Raw genomic sequence first — 20,748 nt, 5'->3', positions numbered from 1 at the left:
ACTGGTTTCCTTTAAAAAAGCAATATTTTGTATTATTGAGTTATTGGATCTACACAATGACACTAGGCTGGAATTAAGCTTTCAATTTCTTTCACAAAAAAAAAAACCCATGTCAATGAATGAATTACCAAGCAAAAAGCAGTTTCACAACAATTGCAACCAAAACAGAAGTTCAAAACTGCCAAATTAGGTTTCCTTTAATACAAGAGACAATAAATAAAAACACAAGCTTCTAAGCAACCAACAATGGTCTCCTCAATAAAAAGTCTTTAATAAAGTAGAACAAAATGAAGATATTAAGCTGTAGTTTCCTTCTTAAGTTTTGCTAGCTCTTGCCTTACAACTCCAGCTTTCTGCAAGATCAATACTCACAATCAGTCCACACCAAAAACATCATATGAACATAAATAGAGGTGCATAGATAAAGGATAGGTTCCAATGCATTGGGTTCAATCAATCCCATCAATTTGTGTTTTACATGGATAACAAAAGAATTGCAATTCGGTCTTGCTTTCAGTCACCTGCCTAACCAGTCCAAACCGTTATTGACAAGGCCCGTTCTTAAATGGTCCTTAACCAAAACAAAAAGGGCTTGTGAATAATCACAGGTCCTGCTCCTAACTAGTTCAAAGTCCCGCACTCTCTGATCACTTCCAGGTAGAAATTGTATAACATTCTACAACACCCGTCTATGGCAATATCTCAATAAATCATTACTTCAAAGTGACATGTCTTAGAATGGAATATCACGCTATCATTAACTTAATACAATAAAATAAAAAAGATTCCAATAAAAGCATTCAAGCAAATTCATGATCTAGAGAGTTACTAAAACAAAATAAAAAGGAAGTTCCATTACCTTTATCTTTGCCAACATGATCTTGAACCTATCAAAATCATTAAGTGAGGCTCTCTTCTTCTGCACGATAAGCTTTCTTCCCCAAGAACTGTTCTCCCACTTGTTCTTGACATCTGCAAATAATCAAAATTCAGTTAGCTAACAAGCTAGAAGCACAAAAATGTCGAACCATCGACATGTCACCCACCAGCAGCCTCCAATGCAGCAATCAGAGTTTTCTTGTTTGGGACTCTTTTGATGTCAATCTTGATGTCTGTTAGTGTTAGCCTTTTGAAATTCATTTGGCCTCTCACCATGTCAGGGGAATCAACAAGAGCCTGTCAATCCACAAAAGAATCTAAGAAAAAGCAAACGGTTTCTAGAATATTTACAAAATGTAAGCATAATGAACATCAGCTAAATACAAACAAAGTCTGTTGCTTCATACAAAGAATAACAAAAAGAAACCACCCTTGAAAAGAGTATAGCAACAAGATCACTTGTCCTTGGAAACATTATCTACCTATATTACAGATTGCTCCCTCAAAAAAGTTACAAAATGTCCTCCACCTATTTTGAACCTAACAAGGATCAACTGTTTTAAAGCAAGCTCTACAACAACATAATGAAGTTATCTTACATGTTCATCCAAAATTTCGAATACCATGTGTATTGGAAACAGAAAGATAGATTGTTTACCTAGAAAACAAAGCGTCCATAATCTTTAGAACTAAAAATAGGAAGCACGTTGAGGAATGAATGCAAAAAAAAAAAAACAGATGCAACAAGGATATGAATATGTTTTCTGATCATTGGTTTGGAATAAAGATGCAGTTAGAACAATACAATTAGGTAGCACTAAATAATCTAGCATTACAGGACTACTCTTTCACAAATTCAAGTGGGAATACAATAACAGTTATCGCTTATCATATTTATTTCAAAACCTAGCCACACAAACTAAATCATTACTCAATCAAATCTTGTTCTAATCGAAGTAATGTATTTACATGTTCTTAATGAAACCTCGAGCGAGTACATAGAGCATTACCAACAACCAAATCAGAGCAAGTAAACCGAATTTATATCAAGATAATCAAGCAAAAGCTCCAAATACCCGATTTTGATCGATGACATCAACGATAACAACGAGTTTCCCATAATCCTTTCCGTAGTTGACAAGGGCGATTCTTCCGATTTCAACGTACCTCTTGAACGGCTGCAAAAATCAAAATTATACACACATTGTTGAAATACATGTTATAAATGCACGTAGATAGAGTGAAAATTAGGGTTTCGTTTACCATTTTCAAGCCCCGGGTGTAGAGCGCCGAGAAGATTTATCGAGGCGGAAGTGATGAAGCTGGTAAAGGTTAGGGTTTGCAACACTGGATGCATTTTATAGTGAGGCCATTAGTTGGCTGGGCTTATTTTGGGCTTCAATCTAGAATGGGCCTGTGTTTAAAATACCTAGCCCATAGCCCATATTTTATGAAGATCAAATAACAAAGAGAATATACGAGTCACAATTTTGTACCAAATTATACCAATCAACATATGTATTGGTAATATCGTATTAAGTATGCAAACTTTATTGATACACGGTATTAAAAGTCATGTATTATATAAGTTTTTCCTTATGTTATTTATGGATAAGAATGAATCGAACCGAATTGACTCGACTGATATGATAGATGGAACGGTAACTTTCCATTATGAACGACATGCTTTGTCTGCTTCCTCCCCTTGGCCTCAACGGCCTAAGGGCTACCTGACCCTGTTGGCTTCAACCCTCCCCAAGACGACAGAGCCATCATTCCCCTTTGTTGGCTCTTAGACTCAAAAGCATCATGGTACTGACTTATTTAATTATTTATTAGTCTTGAGTTTTTTATGTAATGTATATTAAACTTTGTAATTTTAATTATTTTGTTTGAACTTTTGAATGGTGGCTAATTTTATTTCCTGTTAAGACCTGTATGGATAAAGTTGTCTGTATAATAACAGATAAATTGTTATTCGGTTGTTGTGTTGAATAAATTGTCTGAATAATATAAATGACCATTTTACCCCTTCTTTGTTTTTAGCTTTCTTGTTAACAAAAAAACTCATTGTTTACCATACAAGTTCCCAATTAAAATTCTACTTCTTGTGCAGCAAATATCAAGAAGAAAGAAGATAGACCTAGCCACAATTTTGTTTCATGTAACATAAAAGAAGAAAAACAGGTATGCAAATGGTATGAATCGGATGAAGAAACATAAAAAATGGCGAGTCTTTAACAGATCTTCCACGGGAAGGAATCTGTGATGGTGGAGTCTTCAACAGGTCTCCAACAAACCTATAGCATGAAGGAAATCGATAGAGAGAACCTGCAACAGCAAGGAGATCGACGGAGAGAATTGCAACAGGAAGGAAACTGGTGGAGTGAAACATACTAGTGATGGGTGGTGAGACGCAGAATCAATGGAGTGTTAAGGGAGGAACGATGATGGAGTGTCGAGGGATAGGGTAGTTGGGGGAATTTTATGGTCGAATACAAAGGACATTAAGTTTTTTAGTTGAATGATTTAGCCATGGCTAACCGAATAAACTCATACCGAACATCTAGAATATGGTTGTACGAATAAACCATATCCATTATACAACCCATTAAGCTTCCATCAAACAGCCCTCAAATATCATTTTAATTCCATTTTCTTTTAAGATATCATAATTTCAACATATATTACTTTATGAACCGAATATTATTTACAAAACTTGGGATCATGTGAGACCCGTAAGACCATTTTTTTACATTTGAAACATCACAACAAAACGCTGTAAAGATAACTTTCACAGTATTTTTCCCATGAAGGTTACCTTACTTTCGCAACGTTTTACTTCAAAGTTTTAAGTGTAAAAGAATAATTTAACGAGTCTTACACTGCTAAACTCAACCCCATTTACACCCCATTTACATTAATATTTATGTTCGCACATTAATTAAATTAAATCGTTTTATTGTTGATAAAATATATACATACAGATGTTATATGTATTATGTATATAGAGGATTTTATGCCCACACGATGGATGTCAACGAGGTTTCCAAGAACAAATCAAATGATTTCCTGGGCTTTTTCTTGAATTAAACCTTATCAAAATCTCGATAACAAGATTCCTGGGTTTGAATTACAGTCTGATTGATATCGTCTTCGTGAGTTCGTGTTTATTTGTGTATATAATTTGATTATATCAAGATCGTAGCATATAGGCTTGTAATCCTTCAATCGGATCGCTGATCAACCAATCATGAACATCTTCAAGAAGAAACCCACTCCCAAGGGTGCGTTATCTGTGACCTAGTCCCTTGTTTTGTGATTAAAATTAACTGTTTTACACGATTCATGGTTCAATTAGTTCACTGATTCATGTCTGTTTGCCAAAATTCATGTTCATAAACTTGTTAGTTCCACTTTCATGGCTGGATTTAAGTTTCAACAACTGTACCGACATCGCTTTGTTGTTTAGTTTTTTGGGTGATGTTTGATTGCCGTGTTCATTCAATTACTTAATTGATTAGATTAATTGCGGTATCGATCATTTGAATCATTTGCTAACATAATTTTCGTTGTTTTTATATGATTCAGAAGCGCTTCGAGAGAGTAAGCGAGAAATGGCCAATGCTACTAGGGGTAAGCTCAATTTTAACTAATTTCGTTGTTTTTATATAATTTCTAGTAAGTTTTAAGCTAAAAGAATAGCATCTCACTGAAATTGATGTAACCTGATGATCATCAACACCATATATGATGTATTTGATGTAGTTAGTCAACTAATTTTGTATTATAACGCCATATATGATGTAATTTGATGATAATCAACACTAAACATGACCTCCATGTTCTTCATTTGAGTTTAGCCATGGTCACTTCTTGTATGTGTTGGTTGCTGAAAGTTGGTGCACTGATAGCATCTCACTGAACTTGATGAAGATTTTGAGTATTTAATGTATGCTTAGGCATTACATATCACTGCTCTAAAAGAATCATATAATCCAATTGAGAAGATCATATAATTATCACAGAAGATAGACAAATGCTAAAACAATTAACCACGTATTTCAAGCACTCGGGCGTGTAGCTCAGTTGGCAAAGGGATGGAGCGACTTTGCTCAAATACATAACAGGTTCAAGTTTGAATCCTGCTGGAGACGGGCTCGAACCCCTCCACCAGCCTCAGCCACCGAGTTAGCTCTCAAATGCCTCCTCACATGTGGTTCCTAGGGGTCGTGTTCCATGTGAGCCAGTTTTGCTCAAATTAACCACGTATTTCATCTTATGATTATGGGTTGAATCATATGTCTGGCTGTTTCTTGTGATTTAGGTATAGAGAGGGAAATCACGGCATTGCAATTAGAGGTATGTTTTAAGCTTCATGACATTGTGATTACCTCCTAACAATCTTTATTTGATACTTCTTATGATCTTGAATCAGAGTGCAGATGTATTTTATCACTGTTTGTCGAGATTTAAGATTAAAAAATTTATAAGTATTAAGGAGCATTCAACAGCACCATATGGATACCACTATCATTAGCTTCCGATATTCTGTCACTGAAATTGGTGGGTGCAGACCATCCAGTCACAAAGTTACTATTGTATACACTATTCAGACTGGTCTTCATAAACATATACCAGTAAAAACCCAAGTAGAACCATCGGGTTTGATAAGGATTGAAGGAGGTTGTAAAAGTTAAGATAGGCGTTGATCACTCCAGCTGAACCTAAAATGTAAGAAGACCAAATTGAATATGGCGAAGAGACATATCTGAAACAAGGTCAACGGATGAAGGGATCCTGTTAGTGCTCTGATCTGATCAGTTTTATTTTTCTTTTTTTTTGGGGGGGGGAGGGGGATGGGTTTTAGGTCTTTGAGTCTAAACCCTGCTAACATTGTAACAAACCGTCCCACATGAACTAAATATTAGATTTGTGAGCTCCTTAAAGTTTAAAGTTATGGGCTACCAATAACACCCACAATGGTTTTAAGTTTATTTAGAGGTTATTGGGTCAGCCTGCTGCTTTAGACCTCGAGCGTTACAAATGTCGTCATTGTCGAACCTTGTACCATTGGGATGGTTTTAAGTTTATTTAGAGGTTATTGGGCCAGCCTGCTGCTTTAGGCCTCGGGCGTTACAAATGCCGTTAGAGTCTAACCTCATCGAGTATGATAAGTACTAACACAACTAATGAACAATTAAAACAGATCTCAGTTAGAACGATACTTTCATGGTATAGTTTCTTGTTTCATTTCAAAATCATATTGGTAATTGTCTCTACATCTGGAGTCGCTCATAATCATGAGCACAAAAAGATCCATGAATAATGGCACAAATAACTACTTCATCCGTCCCAAAATAAATGTTCAGAATGAAAAAAGCACACATTTTTAGAAATGTGTAATTATCATACCTTTTATTTTACTTAGCTAAATGACGATTTTACCCTTGATAATAGAGGGAGTAATAAATTTCTCCATCTCATAATTTAACGGTAGAATTGGAAAGTGGGCACTAATTTTTGAAAGTTGACATTTATTTTGGGACAAACTAAAATGAAAATGTAGGCACTTATTTTGGGACGGAGGGAGTACTACATTGGGTTTGATGCATATTCACATAAATGTATTATAAACACTAGTACCGTATTCCTTCAGAAAGAACGCTTGTATCTTATGCATATAACTGAAACAGGAAAAGAAGCTTGTTGCTGAGATAAAGAGAACAGCTAAAACAGGAAATGAGGTAAGTTGTATACTTTGAATTCATTATATTCAGAAAATTTGATAATCGGATATTCATCTGAAGACCGACTTTTTAAGTACTAACACAGTCCTGTGCAGGCAGCAACCAAAATTTTAGCACGCCAATTGGTCAGGCTTAGACAACAAATAGCCAATCTACAAAGTAGTCGAGCTCAAATGAGAGGCATAGCAACCCATACACAGGTAGATCTTCAAATGGGAACTTTTCTTTTTGTTGTAAATTACAGAAAAATGATAGCTTTCATTGCTTTTAACTTCTCTCAGGCATTGGCTGCGCACTCTTCTGTGGCCGTTGGGATGAAAGGTGCTACTAAGGCAATGACAGCAATGAATAAGGTTATACAATAACATTTTTGTTATTTGAATGTATTTATGAAACAGAAAAACATATTAATTATAAAGATGAAAGCCTTCGACTAAATATGGACTAGTTAATTTTTACTTGTTATCCTTCTGTGCATAGCGAAATGATGGGAGCATAAGATAAGATAAAGAAGGCCTGTTGGTTTTGCGTATATTATCTTTAGTCGTATTACTTTTATTGGTTGTTTTATATGCAAGTAATCTTCACTAGTAACTACGAATAAATGCTCTATCTCTTGGAAAATCATTCGTTATTTTCATCATGTGAATGTGTTCCTCTGCAGGAAATGGCTCCTGCAAAGCAAATGAAAGTGATGCAAGATTTCCAGAAACAATCTGCACAAATGGATATGACTGTAAGATTGTGCACACCTTTCCAATATGAAATGGACAGAAAAAAAGAATCACTTGTTATGTGAATAGTTTGACATGAAGCACTGGTTCCACAAATGGAAACTTAAGGTTCATTTATTTAGTCCATTTCATATCAATTTTCATCTCCATGATTTGAGGAAAAATGGAAACCATATCCCCAAAATGGAGTGAGAAATAGCCCTAATTTCTCAAAAGGTGCACTCATTTCTTCCCACTCTTTCTGCAGACTGAGATGATGACAGAGGCCATAGATGATGTTCTTGATGATGATGAAGCTGAAGATGAAACTGATGAGCTAACAAACCAGGTAAACTCTATATACCTGTTCTTTTTAGTCTAAAAGATTTATTCAAGCACACTTCATGGAATCAGCCTCTCTACGGCTCTACCTCTAGACCCTACCTGTCTCTTACTTACTGGGTTTGTTTGGTTTCTATATACACCCTACCTGCATACATTCCATGTTATTATGCTACTTTTCTCTCATGGGTCTATACAGAAACAAGCCACTCTACCCTCTGCGGGGTAGACGCAAGGTTTGCTTACATCCTCCCCCCCCCCCCCCGGCGGATCCTATCTGGGTGTGGAATATACTGGGTTTGTTTGGTTTAGTTTTTGTTAATTCAAGCGCAAACATTCCTGCAATGTGTGTGCTCCTTCTTTATGCATTTTCAGCAGCTTGTATGACTTGGGGGTACACAGACTTTAATATCTTGCAATTTTTTCTCCATAATTTATCTATTTACCATGTTTCATATTGCAGGTGCTAGATGAGATTGGTGTCAATGTGGCTTCACAGTTATCATCAGCTCCCAAAGGAAGAATTGCTGGGAAAAATACCGAGGATGCTAGCAGGTGAAATTTTAATACACCGTCTCCATTTTTGCTACCCCTTTTGTCTGAAAATAGATGCAAGCCTTGGGATCATGTGAGAACAACCTGTTTTCTTGAGGCCCATGAAACCACCTAACTTAACACTGAACCTTCACATCAAGACACTGTGAAGGTAAACCTTCAAAGTGTTTTTGCTATGAAGGTTCAGTGTTTTTTATACCTTCACAGTGTTCTGTCGTGAAGGTTCGGTGTTCTTTTGTACCTTCACACTTTTGCTGTGAAGATTCAGTGTTATTTTGTGGTCTCACAAAAATAGGATGGTCTCATGAGAACCCAACCCATAGATGCAATGTTTTCTATATAGGGATATTATAGAATAAGCGCTCATTAGTAATCAACTAATCATTATGATGAATCATTATACCTGGCTGTTCCTTGTTAACCAATCATTGTTTTCGTAAAATGCCAGAAGGCTAATTGAAATATGATGGTGTTTATGCAGTTCTGGAATGGATGAGCTAGAAAAGAGACTCGCAGCATTAAGAGGCTAGAAATCATATACATGTATACATACATACATGTATATATGTATGTATATGGTCAGCTTCTCATCAATGAAGAAAGAGCTTCCTGCACTTTTGTACATTTTCCATCATTTGATGTTACCCACAAGTCCATCATTGTCATCATAACTTTCAGCTTTAGCTTAATTGTTTCTTTTCTGCACAAATTGTGTTGAAGATATGTTTTTTTTTTTCTATGCATGAGTTTAACCTTATTCAAGTACCCTCTCGTAGTGGACCCAGGGTTTTTGCCGAGGGATGCACCTTTTAGGTGGATCAAATGCCTGCAAAATGGTCCCATGTATTTTCAGCCAAATTCCACCGTTTCGAGGGGGGGTTTTAAAATTTTTGGTTGATTTTGAGGGATTTTAAGTTTTTTTGGTTGATGTTTCTTGTCTTCTCTAATGTCCTGGGCATTCCTCAAAGTTTAGCAGATACACCTTTCACACCTTAAAAAGGAATTCTACTTGTGTAAATAAGTTGAACAGGTGCATGTGACATTGCTCAGGACTTTATAGCCCTTGAGTACCCCAAAAGATGGCAAGGATCCCTATATGTGCTTGGTATGTGAGAATGTCAATACAAAAATATGTTGTCCTATGTTTGACACGGTATTATATTGTGACATGACAGACTTGAGTGAGACGAATACGCATCTTTTCTGTCTCTCAAAAATGGAAGATCAAATTACGTTTTCCATTCATGTGGTTTGTTGATTTTTTTTTGTCCTTGTATTTTTGAAAGTACGATTTTTCTATAATTCTTTGTTGTTTTTGTCCTTGTGATTTACAAGTCATTGTTTTTTAGTTCGTCATACTTAAATGGTAAAACCATTGATGAAGTTGGTCGTATATTTAAAAACAACAATAAATTACAAATCATAAGAAATAAAACTATAATTTCAAAGCACAAGGAATAAAATCACAATTTTTAGCAACCCATAAAGGAAAAACGTAATTTACTCTAATTGGAACAAAAATCACAGCCAACGAGATTGATTAATTACTAAAATACCCATGACAAATTAAAACCTTTCAGAAATCTTTTACTAGTCTACCTCACTCTTGCATGTCTATTGTCTCTTTGGTTGATTTTCTCCATCAAGTCTTGTATAGATAAAGTTGGTTAGATAAAGTTGGTTGTGGTTTAATCTGTTCTTGTAGATTGGGATGATTTTTTTATAGATGGAAGAAACAACGTTTTTTAATTGGGAGGAACGGATTTAGAGAACACTAGGATTTCTGCATAAAGCTCCTAAAAGCTTACTAAATAATAAGCCACTTCTATATTATTAAGCCATTATCAAAACGTTAGCTAACCGAATAAGTTGAATCCCATTAAGCTCATTAGTTGTAAACAAACCAACCTTTATTCTGCTTATATGCAAAGGAAATGATTGAACTTTTTTAGCTTCATTTGTTCTGATCTGATGTAAATAATCACACAGAAGTGCAAAACAAACAACCTACACAAGTATTGGCTTTTAACCAAGTCTCATGGGTAAAATTCCCAGATTATCCATTGTGTGGCTTAAAACATGAAATATTGCCATTTTTACATGTGCAATTTTACTTCCTGATCTGAAGGAACTCGAAGCTTCTGAGAGGATCCTTCGAAGTACCAGAAAAGCCCGATGGTTGGACTCTTTGACTAGTCGATAACCGCCCTCCACTACTCGACACAACTCGGCTTGATCTCCCATCTGTAGCTTCACCTGAGGAACTCGGTTTCAGAGCACCACGTTTTGCTGAGCTCCCGTTTCGAGAAGATCGCACTTTTTCCGAATCAGCTTGCTGTGCATGCAGTTTTTGATTTAGTACAATGGAACATATCAAAAGCAACCTTAAGTGTGCGTTTGGTTTTCAGGACAGAACAACGATCACTATTCCACGTTAGGCAGACTTCAGGTGGAACAAAAGGAACAGAGGGAAACAAGCGTGTTCCATCCACACCCCATGGAATAGGGTGAAACAGACTTATATTTTACCAACATAACCTCAAAATAAAACCTAATTCTCTTCTAAAATATCAAATACACCTCCGTCTTTACATGTTATTCATTTTTTACATTTTATTTATTGTATTTTATACTCTTTAAACTTCACTTTGTTGTCCTCTAAATATTATTTTCATACCGTTTCTATATTTTGATTAACTTATGTAATTTATTAAATATTAATGATAAAAATAATAATATAGAAAAGGTATAATATAGAAATTGGAAACTACATAAACTTTTTATATTGGTGTCATTTTAATCGTCTTGACGAATCTTTCTAATGATACATTTTGTTTTAAAAAATATTTATTTTACTATAATTTAATAAATGACATTAATCAAATTATATAAACAAATTATTAGGGGTAAATTGGTCATTTTATCTATTTTGTCATGTCCAAATCTATCTTACCAAGTGCTAAACAATTGTTCTGTCATGTCATGTCTTGTCTAAATACCAAACGCACCCTAAGGGTACATCTGCTATGCAGTCCAAGACCGGATGAAACAAAATCCTCGGAGATGGGAGGGACAAGATCGGTAAATTAATAAACTATCCATCGTCAAATTAAAACCCTAAAATCTTAGCACAATTTTTTCACCCACCAACCTCACTCTCATTCATCCAGTCTTGTCCTATCTAGTCCAGTCCACATACCAAACGCACCTCCAAAGAACAAGAATAAAAAAATTAGAAACTTACGACATCCTTGGAGGAAGGTACATCTTCCGAAGCCCTGTTTCTAGAATGTTCATGGCGACCGCCACCTGACGGATTTCTTACTGCACCACTGAACCTATCACGAACATCTTGTCCACCTACACGAAAAGATAGAAGCAACGATATACATACAAGAATTCTTAAACATTTGTCTTTCAAAATAGTAATTCTTAGTCATACCTAAGGTCCTTCCTGCTGACGTCCCAACATTTTGACCACCATTCCCACTTTGATGTTGCTGTCCAAAGAACACAAGATATAAGAATGCTCATCTTCTTCAAAATCACATAAATAAGAAATCGTTTTTTCACTCACTCGTACTCTAGAGCTGGTTCCAATTTGTGGATACTTCAATATGGTCCAATCGAACACATAATCAAATTGATAGCCTGAAAAAATAACAATAAACCAAAGGGTCATTGGGCCTACAAAATCCGGGTTATCAGTAGAACTCAGCCTCCTATGAGTGTACATGAGTATTTACCGTGCTATATATATGTGGTTGGGTTCACATGAGACCAGTCTCTTTTCGTGAGACCCATGAGACCACAAAATAACACCGAAGCTACACAAAATTACTTATGTGGTCTCACGAAAACAGTCTGGTCTCACATGATCCCAAATTACTTATGTGGTCTAATGAAAGTGTGTGTGTGAGGTTAAGGGGAAAACCCCCAAAAAATGAAAAACTGAGTAACACCCTAAATAACCGCTCATCTTACAGTATGCACTTATGAATACAAGTAATTGAAGATGTTTCATGGTTTCTATGCACGTGTGCATACTGGAAAAATTACATACAAATTACTTGATGATTGCTTACTAGGATGTTCCTCAATTTTCAATTTTTCAATTTTTTTTGCGGTTTTCCCCTAAACCTGACTCTATATATAATACTTCCAGAAAAATAATAACACTAAATATCTACTACACATTTGGTGTGTGTATTGATTGCTAAAATGATGAAAGTATCAAACACTTCGACTTGATGGAAATCATTCACCTTCACGAAGAAATAAGTCTCGGAAAAGCCTCTTCAAATATGAATAGTCAGGTTTGTCTTCAAATCTCAATGATCGACAATAGTGGAAATACGATATGAACTCTGATGGATATGTTTTACATAACACCTGTTAAGAAAAATCTAACGTCATAATGAGTTCACATTGCGATCTTATCAGAAAAATATCTCATCACAACGATAAAACACCATACAAACATCTTGAATTAAGGACAAAACTTCTAGCTATTTTCCGAGCTTTTATCTTTAGGCCCCATGGGATTAATTGAGGTGCACACAAGCTGGTTCAGACACCCAGAGTTACCAAAGAAAAGGTTACTAAAGATCGATGCTTTCTTTGTTCTAACAACTATGTCTCTTTACCACCGACAGCAAAATTCTCAACCGTTACTCAACTATAAGCATGGTTTCAAAAATTGTAAGAGGCGGCCCAAACCGCACCAGGCAGCGCCTCTTGGACCCTAGACGAGGCTTACGCCTTGGTTCAATAAGGCAGTTCGATGAGGCGTGACACAGTTTCGAGGCATACGCCTCGAATGCTTTGGTAATGATTTTTTTGGCTTTTTTTATAAGCTTTATGACAGCAGTACTTCTCCTTATAGTGAGTCTTTTTTTAAACTAAAAGACAAAGCCCAATGGCCCCAATGTGTACTTCTAATATTTTAAAGCCAAAAAGCTAGTACTTTTCCCCCCCAATCAAAGAGTGTGGTTTGACCCTTCCTCATCCTCCAAGCAACAAATTTTTCCACACCCTCTCAGCCTATCTCGGTTTCATTCTGACCTCTGTCAAGAACCACTGAACCAATGCCTCTTAGTAATTTAGTATTATATGTGTGTGTGTTGTATATAAATGTATATATATTTGTGTAGTATATATATATATGTGTGTGTGTGTAGTGTGTATATATATATATATGTGTGTATGTGTGTAGTGTGTGTGTCTGTGTGTGTGTGTATATATATATATATATATATATATATATATATTTGTGTAGTATATATACATATTTTTTGTGTGTATATATTTCTGCCTTGGGGCTTAAGCCTCGCCTCGTTGAGGGAAAACGCCTTTGAGACCCGATTCCGCCTTTTAAAACCTTGACTATAAGCATAAACTCTCAGGTGGCGTTTGGTTCACTAGAACCCGATGGAAATTCCATGGTTCATTCTATGAGTTTTAGTACCGAATTCCAATTTCATCAAATCCTTTAAAGACTATTATGCCATTATATTTACTTTAATTTATTCCATCCAACATGACGATCGTCAGCATCACCACCACCACCACCACCACACTATTGTCACTACCACCATCTCCCCACCATCACCACCTACCGCCACCGAATCACCACCACCATCAACTAATATTATTATTATTAGTTTTATCACTCTATAATATTTATCAATTAAGCAATAAAGTACGAAGCATGAAGGGGTATTTTGGTAATTATCACTGTTTTATTATAATCCTGAAGTTATATTTAGAGAACCAAAAAAACACCAATTCTTTTGACAAATTCCATTCCAATTCCTGCCAACTAAACAGATGGTCAAACCCGATTAAATTCTATTCCGATTCCAATTCCTTTGACAGATTCCACTCCATGAACCAACAACACCAAATCAATCTATCCTTTTGGTAATTTCTGTTGTTCCTTGTCATATGTTAAATCGGATTGAAACGACATATTTGTAAATCAAAATAAAAACAGCATTTTTACTGTGCACAAAGCACCACACATATGAGGACTTCTATAGTACCTCTATTGGAGTCAATAACTTCTTTTCGCTTATCTGGTCATATTTTTGCTTCTTGTTTCCTGCTTTCAGTCCCTGCCACGGAAGGCTAATGCAAAAGGCACAAACAAATTACAAACGAAAATCAATGACTAGAAGAGGTTGAAAAAATGAAATGAAATAGGAACAGCCGAGACTTCATCTACTCACCTTCCTCTTAAGAAATACATAAGAACATAACCAAGAGATTCCAAATCATCCCGCCTACTTTGTTCTGCATAATCACAAGTATATTAAACGTTAAAATTCATCAGTCTTTAGTGGCCCAAAAAAAATTCACGGATGCAATGAACAACTCACCAACTCCAAGGTGTGTGTTGACACTAGCATAGCGAGCCGTGCCTGTGAGGTTCTTGTTTTCCCTGATGAAAACTTCTTGATGAATCCCATAATAGAATAATTAAAGGGAAATACCTTGTAACGCATGCAAATATAGAAAAACAATACAAAACCAAACAAGACCAGTATATCCTATCTTGGAGGTGGGGTCTGGGGGGGTAAAATGTACGCAGACCTCAACTCTACCCTAGAGAGAAGAGCAATTGGAGATGGGGTCGGGGGTGCTAGTGACAAGTGTGGGAAATGGAAGAAAACACTAAACATTGAAAGTGTGATACGAGTAAGCAATAGCAATCAAGGTTTTAAAAAGGCAGAATCAGGCCTCAAAGCAGAAATATATATACACCAAAATATGTATATATACTATACACATATATACACATTTATGTATAATACTAAATTGCTAAGGGCGTTTGTTTAGTGGTTCTTGACAGAGGAAAGAGTGAAACCCTGAGATAGGCTGAGAAGGTGTGGAAAAATTAGTTGCTCAAAGGAAGAGGAAGGGTCAAACCACACTTTTTGATCGAGAGTAGAAAGTACCAGCTTTTTGGGTTTTAAAATATTAAAAAGTGAACATTGGGGTCACTGGGCTCTGATCTTTATTTTATTTTTAAATAAAAAAGATATTTACACTATAAAGAGAAGTAATACAACCGCCATAAAGCCTCGACAACGCCTCACCGAACCAAGGCGTAAGCCTCGTCCAGGTTCCAAGAGGCGCCGCCTCATGTGTGATTTTGGGCCGCCTTGCCTCGCCTCGAGGCGTACGCCTCAAACGATTTTTAAAACCATGATAGCAATAGGAATAGATATAGACAAAAAAATGACAAGGTAAAATGAAGCCAAAGAAACACCCAACTAATGAAGTGAGAGCATGATCAAGGCAGAAGCAATTCTCAAATCGTATAAGATGCAAAAAAAGTTGTAACAATAAACTTTTGAGGATAGCCAAGTTACCTATATGGTATATGTTTATGAGTTTGAAGATCCCTAAACTTTTTTGCAAGGCCGAAATCAATGATGTATMCCTGCCATAACAACGACCATAAGAAGATATATGAAACATTTACGGTATGTTAGCTGTAATGTTGTCGTTCTTTGTAACATATCGAAAGCCAAGTTAGGGGCTGTTTGGTTGGTTTTCAATTAAGTCTTGTATGGATAAAGTTGTTTGTGCATTAATCTGTTTGTATGGATTGGGAAGGTCTTTGTTTGGGAGGGTTTTTTCATAGATGGAAGGAGCATGTTCTTTAATTAGGAGGGGCAGGTTTGGATAACACTTGGCTTTCTGCATAAAGCTCCCCCCCCCCCTAAAAGCTTACTAAATAAGTCACTTACTATATCATTAAGCCACTAGCCCTCTACCAAAGAGTCATGTATAGCTGACTGAATAAGCTGCGAGTCCCATTAAGCTCAATAAGCTGCTAAAAACAGTCCCTTAGATGATATCCAATTGTTTAAAAAAAATTACAGTGGACACCACCAACACAACATTTCCCAATCACTTTAAAAATAAATAAATGAATTACTAAACGAAAATGAGCCAGCAAAAATAAGCACGTGACTACGAGTCTACAACAAGCAACAAGGAGTGCTGCAACAGATTATAAAAACTGGATTATCACCTGATTTGCCTTGCGGCCCAGGCCCATCAAGAAATTATCAGGCTTTAGGTCACGGTGAAGAAAACTTCTTGCATGCATGTATTCAACCCTATTTATCTGCAAAGTTAGTAAGGTACGTAAATGAGACGTGGACTTTTGAAGTCAGATACTCTATATAGATGGTACCTGTTAGCACTTACTAGTTGATCTGCAAGCATTAGAACTGTCTTCAAGGTAAACTTTCTATTGCAATAGTTGAAAAGGTCTTCGAGGCTGGGTCCAAGGAGGTCAATGACCATGATATTGTACTCGCCCTCAACTCCATACCACTTAAGGTTGGGTATTCCCGCTTCATTAACAAGAAAAACAAATGGTCATTGAATATATGACCTTATAAACTGATCCGATATAATATATCGAAAAAAGATAAACTCAAGAACTCAGACCACAGCTTAACGATTCACACTTCAAGTTGCTGATTAATCGTTTATTCGGATATATACTTGTCCGTCCCATACAAGATTTCTTATTTAAGTCTCAATGTGTTACTTTTTTATTAAATTGATTAAAGAAAATGTTACAGTCCAAGCAAACTACATTAAACTATTGTTAAATTACAAAAGTAAAACAATTTGAAGTTCCATAAATATAAATGTTTTGAGTCAATTTTAAAGTTGGAAATAATATGTTGAATTCCAAAATCATTAGTGCACTTGCTTTTTTGGCTAGATGGACGGTTAAGATTGGTTTGTATTTAAAACTCCCTCTCTCTCTCTCTCTCTCTCTCTCTCTCTCTCTATATATATATATATATAGGGGGACCTTTTGAGAACTCTCAAAAATCGTGAGATCTTTGAGAACTTGTGCATCATTTGCTATTTCATATGATTTTTTCCTTCTATGGTTAGAATTTAAAGTAGTGATTAACGTATCTTTGTTTCTCAATATGACTGTTTCACATGTACTCGGTTCACAATGTGAACCTTTTTGGCATGTTTGTGAAACAAAAAATACAAGTAAAAATTTTCATACTGTGAATTGAATACATATGAAATAGAACATTGTGAAACAAATATATGTTCATCAATGTATTTAATACTATACTTAGATGGAAAAAATCATGTAAAACAAAACCTCAAGGTAGAAGTTAGCACGGATCTCACAAATTTAAGAGTTCTCAAATGATTAATCCCCTATGTATATGTCATAGAAAACTCTTTTATGGGGTGGGGAGCAGAGTGGATCTTCCCTTAGCTACAAGTTGATTTGCCTTAAAAAAACCCGAATTAAGAGAGATACTCACTTCCTCCTTGAAGAAGCATATATATTTTTGATTCATAATGAAGTTGAGGATGCTTTGTCTTGGTGGGTTCCTGGAGATTGCAGTAACAGAGATATGAGTTTGATATTAGGGGTGAAAAAAGTCAAAAACCCTCCAATAGGAACAATGTATGTGGTACAATAATGTTGATAATAAAAACACTGGTTGAAGATCCTAAGTGACACCACAAAAGTCTTGCATTTCTCTTTTTATTCCACCACATAAAAAAATCAAATAACTGTTTACAAATCAACCATTTATGCAAAAACCAAACAAGAATCCCTCAATTTAATTATGGCTTCAAAAGATAAAAGGTCAAACTAGTACACCCTCAAATCAAAATTTGGGTTCGAAAAAATAAATAAAAGTTCATATATACTTTTACAAATGGAAGTTTGGTCAGACATCTAAGAGAAAGAAACAATGATCTTTGATAAGAATACATAACCACATACTACCAATTGAATCCTTCTGCTTTCAGCTCTTAGTATTTGCAAACATTTTAAGAATACTATTTGAATGACACAAAAGAAAGGTTACAAATCAACACAGCCTTTACTAGACACAAAAGCAAGAACTAATAAAACATTAATGTAACTTCACATAAAAGAATTAGATATAATTAACAAAAACAGAAAACATACATAGTAGATATAAGAGCATCTCCAATGAGTAACTTATAAGAACCTCACCTTCGTACTTTTTTTGTCACTTCCATCATCAACTCAAAAAATTAATACCATAAAACTCCACAATGGTAGTGACTTATGAGACCCTCCTTTTGTGGGTCCCATGTATTATTTCAACATCAATAAAATCAAGATAAGAACCAAAGTTCTTGCATATGGATATAAAAATCAGAAAAGTATATAAAAAAACTAACAAAATGTCATTTCACACCAAATTCAAGATAAGAACCAAATTCTTGTAAAAGAATTCAAAAAATGTGAGTGTCTTATGAGAACTCTTTCCAATGGTAGTACTTAAAGCATCTCCAAAAAAGTGTGGGTTCTTAGAAGAACCACCATCGGGGAGAGTTCTTATAAGATCCTCACACCTTTGAGTTCTTGTACAAGAACCTTGGTTCTTACCTTGAAATTGGTGTGAAGTGACATTTTTGTTAGTTTTTTATATATTTTATTGACTTTATAATTATTATTGATGTGGAAAAATACATGGAACCCACAAAAATGGGTTATGAAGCACCATTGTAAAGTCTTATGAATTACCATTGTAGAGTCTTATGAAGTTCTTAATTTGATGAGGTGGAGATGGCATGTCAAGCAAAAGTACAAAAATTGTGTTCTTATAAAAACCTCCATTGGAGATGCTCTAAAGTTTTATTTGGAAGATATGATATGTCAATCAACCAGTCAATGGATTCATCAAGCAATCATAGCATCGAAATCATGATCAGAAAGAATGTCAATACCAGCTTAATAGCAACTTCTTCCCCACTTTGAATATTAACACCTGCATATCATCAGGAAAAAAAATATTACTACTGAAAACGTGGATACAAACCCTAGAATGGTGCTTACAAGAAAGAGTCAGAAACGTACCTAAATAAAGCTCACCAAAAGATCCACTCCCAATCTTCCTCCCGAACTTATACTTTCCACCAACAACATGATCCATGTTTTTTGCTTCAATTAACTTCGACGTTAACATAAACTGCTACTCTGTACTCAGATCTATATGTACGTAATTACACCTCGACTAGGGTTTGTAAAAAACTTAACCCCACTTGATAATCATCAAATCAACCCTCAATTTCTACCAAAAACGATCCAAATTAACAATCGATTCCGGTCCGGGCATCGACATACACTCTATACAAAAATTAAAAATTCCTGATAAAAGTCAAGAACATAACAAACCCTAATTTAAAACGACAAGGCGGCCGCTTCTTAAGAGCAACGTAATTAAGAATAATACAAACCGCAATCCTTCAACAGCCAGTAAAATTGAAAAGCACCATCGACGCTCATTGATCAAGAGAAGCTATGCATGTAGATTCACCGTTTTGTTTATTTGATTGTAGAGAGAGAAGTGAGCAAAGATTAACGAATTGAATGGCAAAAAGGTAACGGATTGCGATGAATTTGTGCAGGGGAAAACAAAATCCGATGAGCAAGAGAGAAGAGGAAGATATGTAAACAAGAATGGATATGTGAGGGGGAGAATGAAGAAAAATATGGAGAAAGGCAGGTGTTGATATTGTTTCGCTTCTTGTTTTCCTTCTTTGTTTTATTTATTTATTTTTCGTTTATTGAAAAATCTAAAAAATCCCAATAAACTTTTTTATTTTAAATGATATTGTTTGATAAAAATAAGCTATCTGATATAAGATAATTGAAAAAGAACAACAATGAAGGATTTATGGTTTTCATTAATCATAAGTCCTTCATATAAAGACTAAAAGTGTACTCGCGCAATGCAGCGAGATACATCTTGATTTTAATATTTTATTTTATTTTTATCTCAGTTGATGTTATAATATGGTCTTGTATGATTTTGAAAAAAAAAATGATGTTTTTATTTTTGAATAAAATATAAATTTGAAGATATCATAAAAATTTGACAAAAATATATTGATATTAGTATCAAAATTAACTATTTAAAATTCCACATTTTTGTGTAATTTTTTAATTCAATTTTTTTTATTATAATTTAATTTTGGTTCAATAACGAAGTAATTTATATTTGGTTTAATAATATAATTTTCTTATAAGGATAATAATTAATTATTTTATTAGAACTCGATAATTATCCTAATTATATTTTAGATTTTTTATATTTTAAAATGAGATGTTTATCCTTTATTTGATTATGTTTATCCGCAGTTAGTTACACGAATTCAAACATCGAGCTTTAATAAGCTGTACTTACGCACAATTTACTTGTAATCTAATATTTTAAGTAATATGCATTAATAAACAATACTTGATACATAAAAAATGGTTTTTAAAAGTTTTTGTCAAATGTTTTATAATATAGTATAGGTATGCATTAATAAACAATATTTCGTGTATAAAAAATTGTTTTTAAGAGTTTTTTTCAAATGTTTTATAATATAGTATAGATAGTATAAATTATGTGTTTTTTAAAAGCAATAGTGATTTTATTTTTGAATAAAATATGAATTTGAAGATATCATAAAAA

General features: G+C 34.8%; 3 protein-coding genes across 7 annotated transcripts; 1 reads left to right on the top strand and 2 right to left on the bottom strand.

Annotated features, from left to right (window-relative positions):
• Positions 1–112: 112 nt before the first annotated feature.
• LOC112506800 (60S ribosomal protein L14-2-like) lies at positions 113–2,213 on the bottom strand. Its single transcript, XM_025111077.1, has 5 exons — positions 2,143–2,213; positions 1,956–2,057; positions 1,047–1,176; positions 860–972; positions 113–353 (listed from the first exon to the last, which is right to left on the bottom strand). Exons 1-5 carry the CDS (start codon positions 2,143–2,145, stop codon positions 297–299), a joined length of 405 nt encoding a protein of 134 aa, XP_024966845.1. The 5' UTR covers positions 2,146–2,213; the 3' UTR covers positions 113–296.
• A 1,636-nt stretch (positions 2,214–3,849) lies between these two features.
• On the top strand, positions 3,850–8,999 carry LOC112507648 (vacuolar protein sorting-associated protein 2 homolog 3). Its single transcript, XM_025112304.1, has 10 exons — positions 3,850–4,166; positions 4,471–4,515; positions 5,207–5,241; positions 6,576–6,626; positions 6,725–6,829; positions 6,911–6,982; positions 7,294–7,365; positions 7,611–7,691; positions 8,148–8,239; positions 8,721–8,999. Exons 1-10 carry the CDS (start codon positions 4,133–4,135, stop codon positions 8,767–8,769), a joined length of 636 nt encoding a protein of 211 aa, XP_024968072.1. The 5' UTR covers positions 3,850–4,132; the 3' UTR covers positions 8,770–8,999.
• Positions 9,000–10,127: 1,128 nt separating this feature from the next.
• Positions 10,128–19,760, bottom strand: LOC112505740 (casein kinase 1-like protein 9). 5 transcript variants are annotated; one of them, XM_025109690.1, is made up of 15 exons: positions 19,464–19,760; positions 19,146–19,359; positions 19,016–19,056; positions 17,566–17,635; positions 16,463–16,611; positions 16,284–16,379; positions 15,616–15,686; positions 14,620–14,681; positions 14,470–14,533; positions 14,284–14,368; positions 12,505–12,631; positions 11,817–11,890; positions 11,682–11,739; positions 11,484–11,599; positions 10,128–10,574 (listed from the first exon to the last, which is right to left on the bottom strand). In XM_025109690.1, the coding sequence occupies exons 2-15, from the start codon at positions 19,252–19,254 to the stop codon at positions 10,350–10,352; spliced, it is 1,347 nt and encodes a 448-aa protein (XP_024965458.1). In that variant the 5' UTR covers positions 19,255–19,359; positions 19,464–19,760; the 3' UTR covers positions 10,128–10,349. The 5 variants fall into 5 exon arrangements, with proteins under 5 accessions (XP_024965458.1, XP_024965459.1, XP_024965460.1 ...); XM_025109691.1 differs by having other exon boundaries at positions 19,146–19,436; positions 19,526–19,760; XM_025109692.1 differs by having other exon boundaries at positions 19,146–19,415; positions 19,526–19,760.
• Positions 19,761–20,748: the final 988 nt, after the last annotated feature.

The sequence above is a fragment of the Cynara cardunculus genome, assembly GCF_001531365.2.
Source record: "Cynara cardunculus var. scolymus isolate 2C chromosome LG 2, CcrdV1, whole genome shotgun sequence".
In the NCBI taxonomy this organism is placed as follows: domain Eukaryota; kingdom Viridiplantae; phylum Streptophyta; class Magnoliopsida; order Asterales; family Asteraceae; genus Cynara; species Cynara cardunculus.
The sequence above is the reverse complement of the archived record's forward strand: the minus strand, read 5'-3'. Positions and strand labels throughout refer to the sequence as shown.

What these genes read in the sequence shown, in the direction of transcription:
- LOC112506800 (XM_025111077.1), bottom strand. An exon ending in TGCTGCATTGGAGGCTGCTG is followed by an intron (nt 973 to 1,046) that starts GTGGGTGACATG and finishes GATTATTTGCAG; the next exon opens with ATGTCAAGAACAAGTGGGAG. An exon ending in TCATGTTGGCAAAGATAAAG is followed by an intron (nt 354 to 859) that starts GTAATGGAACTT and finishes TTGATCTTGCAG; the next exon opens with AAAGCTGGAGTTGTAAGGCA.
- LOC112507648 (XM_025112304.1), top strand. Translation starts at nt 4,133, where the DNA reads ATGAACATCTTCAAGAAGAAACCCACTCCCAAGG. An exon ending in CAATGACAGCAATGAATAAG is followed by an intron (nt 6,983 to 7,293) that starts GTTATACAATAA and finishes GTTCCTCTGCAG; the next exon opens with GAAATGGCTCCTGCAAAGCA. An exon ending in CTGCACAAATGGATATGACT is followed by an intron (nt 7,366 to 7,610) that starts GTAAGATTGTGC and finishes CTCTTTCTGCAG; the next exon opens with ACTGAGATGATGACAGAGGC.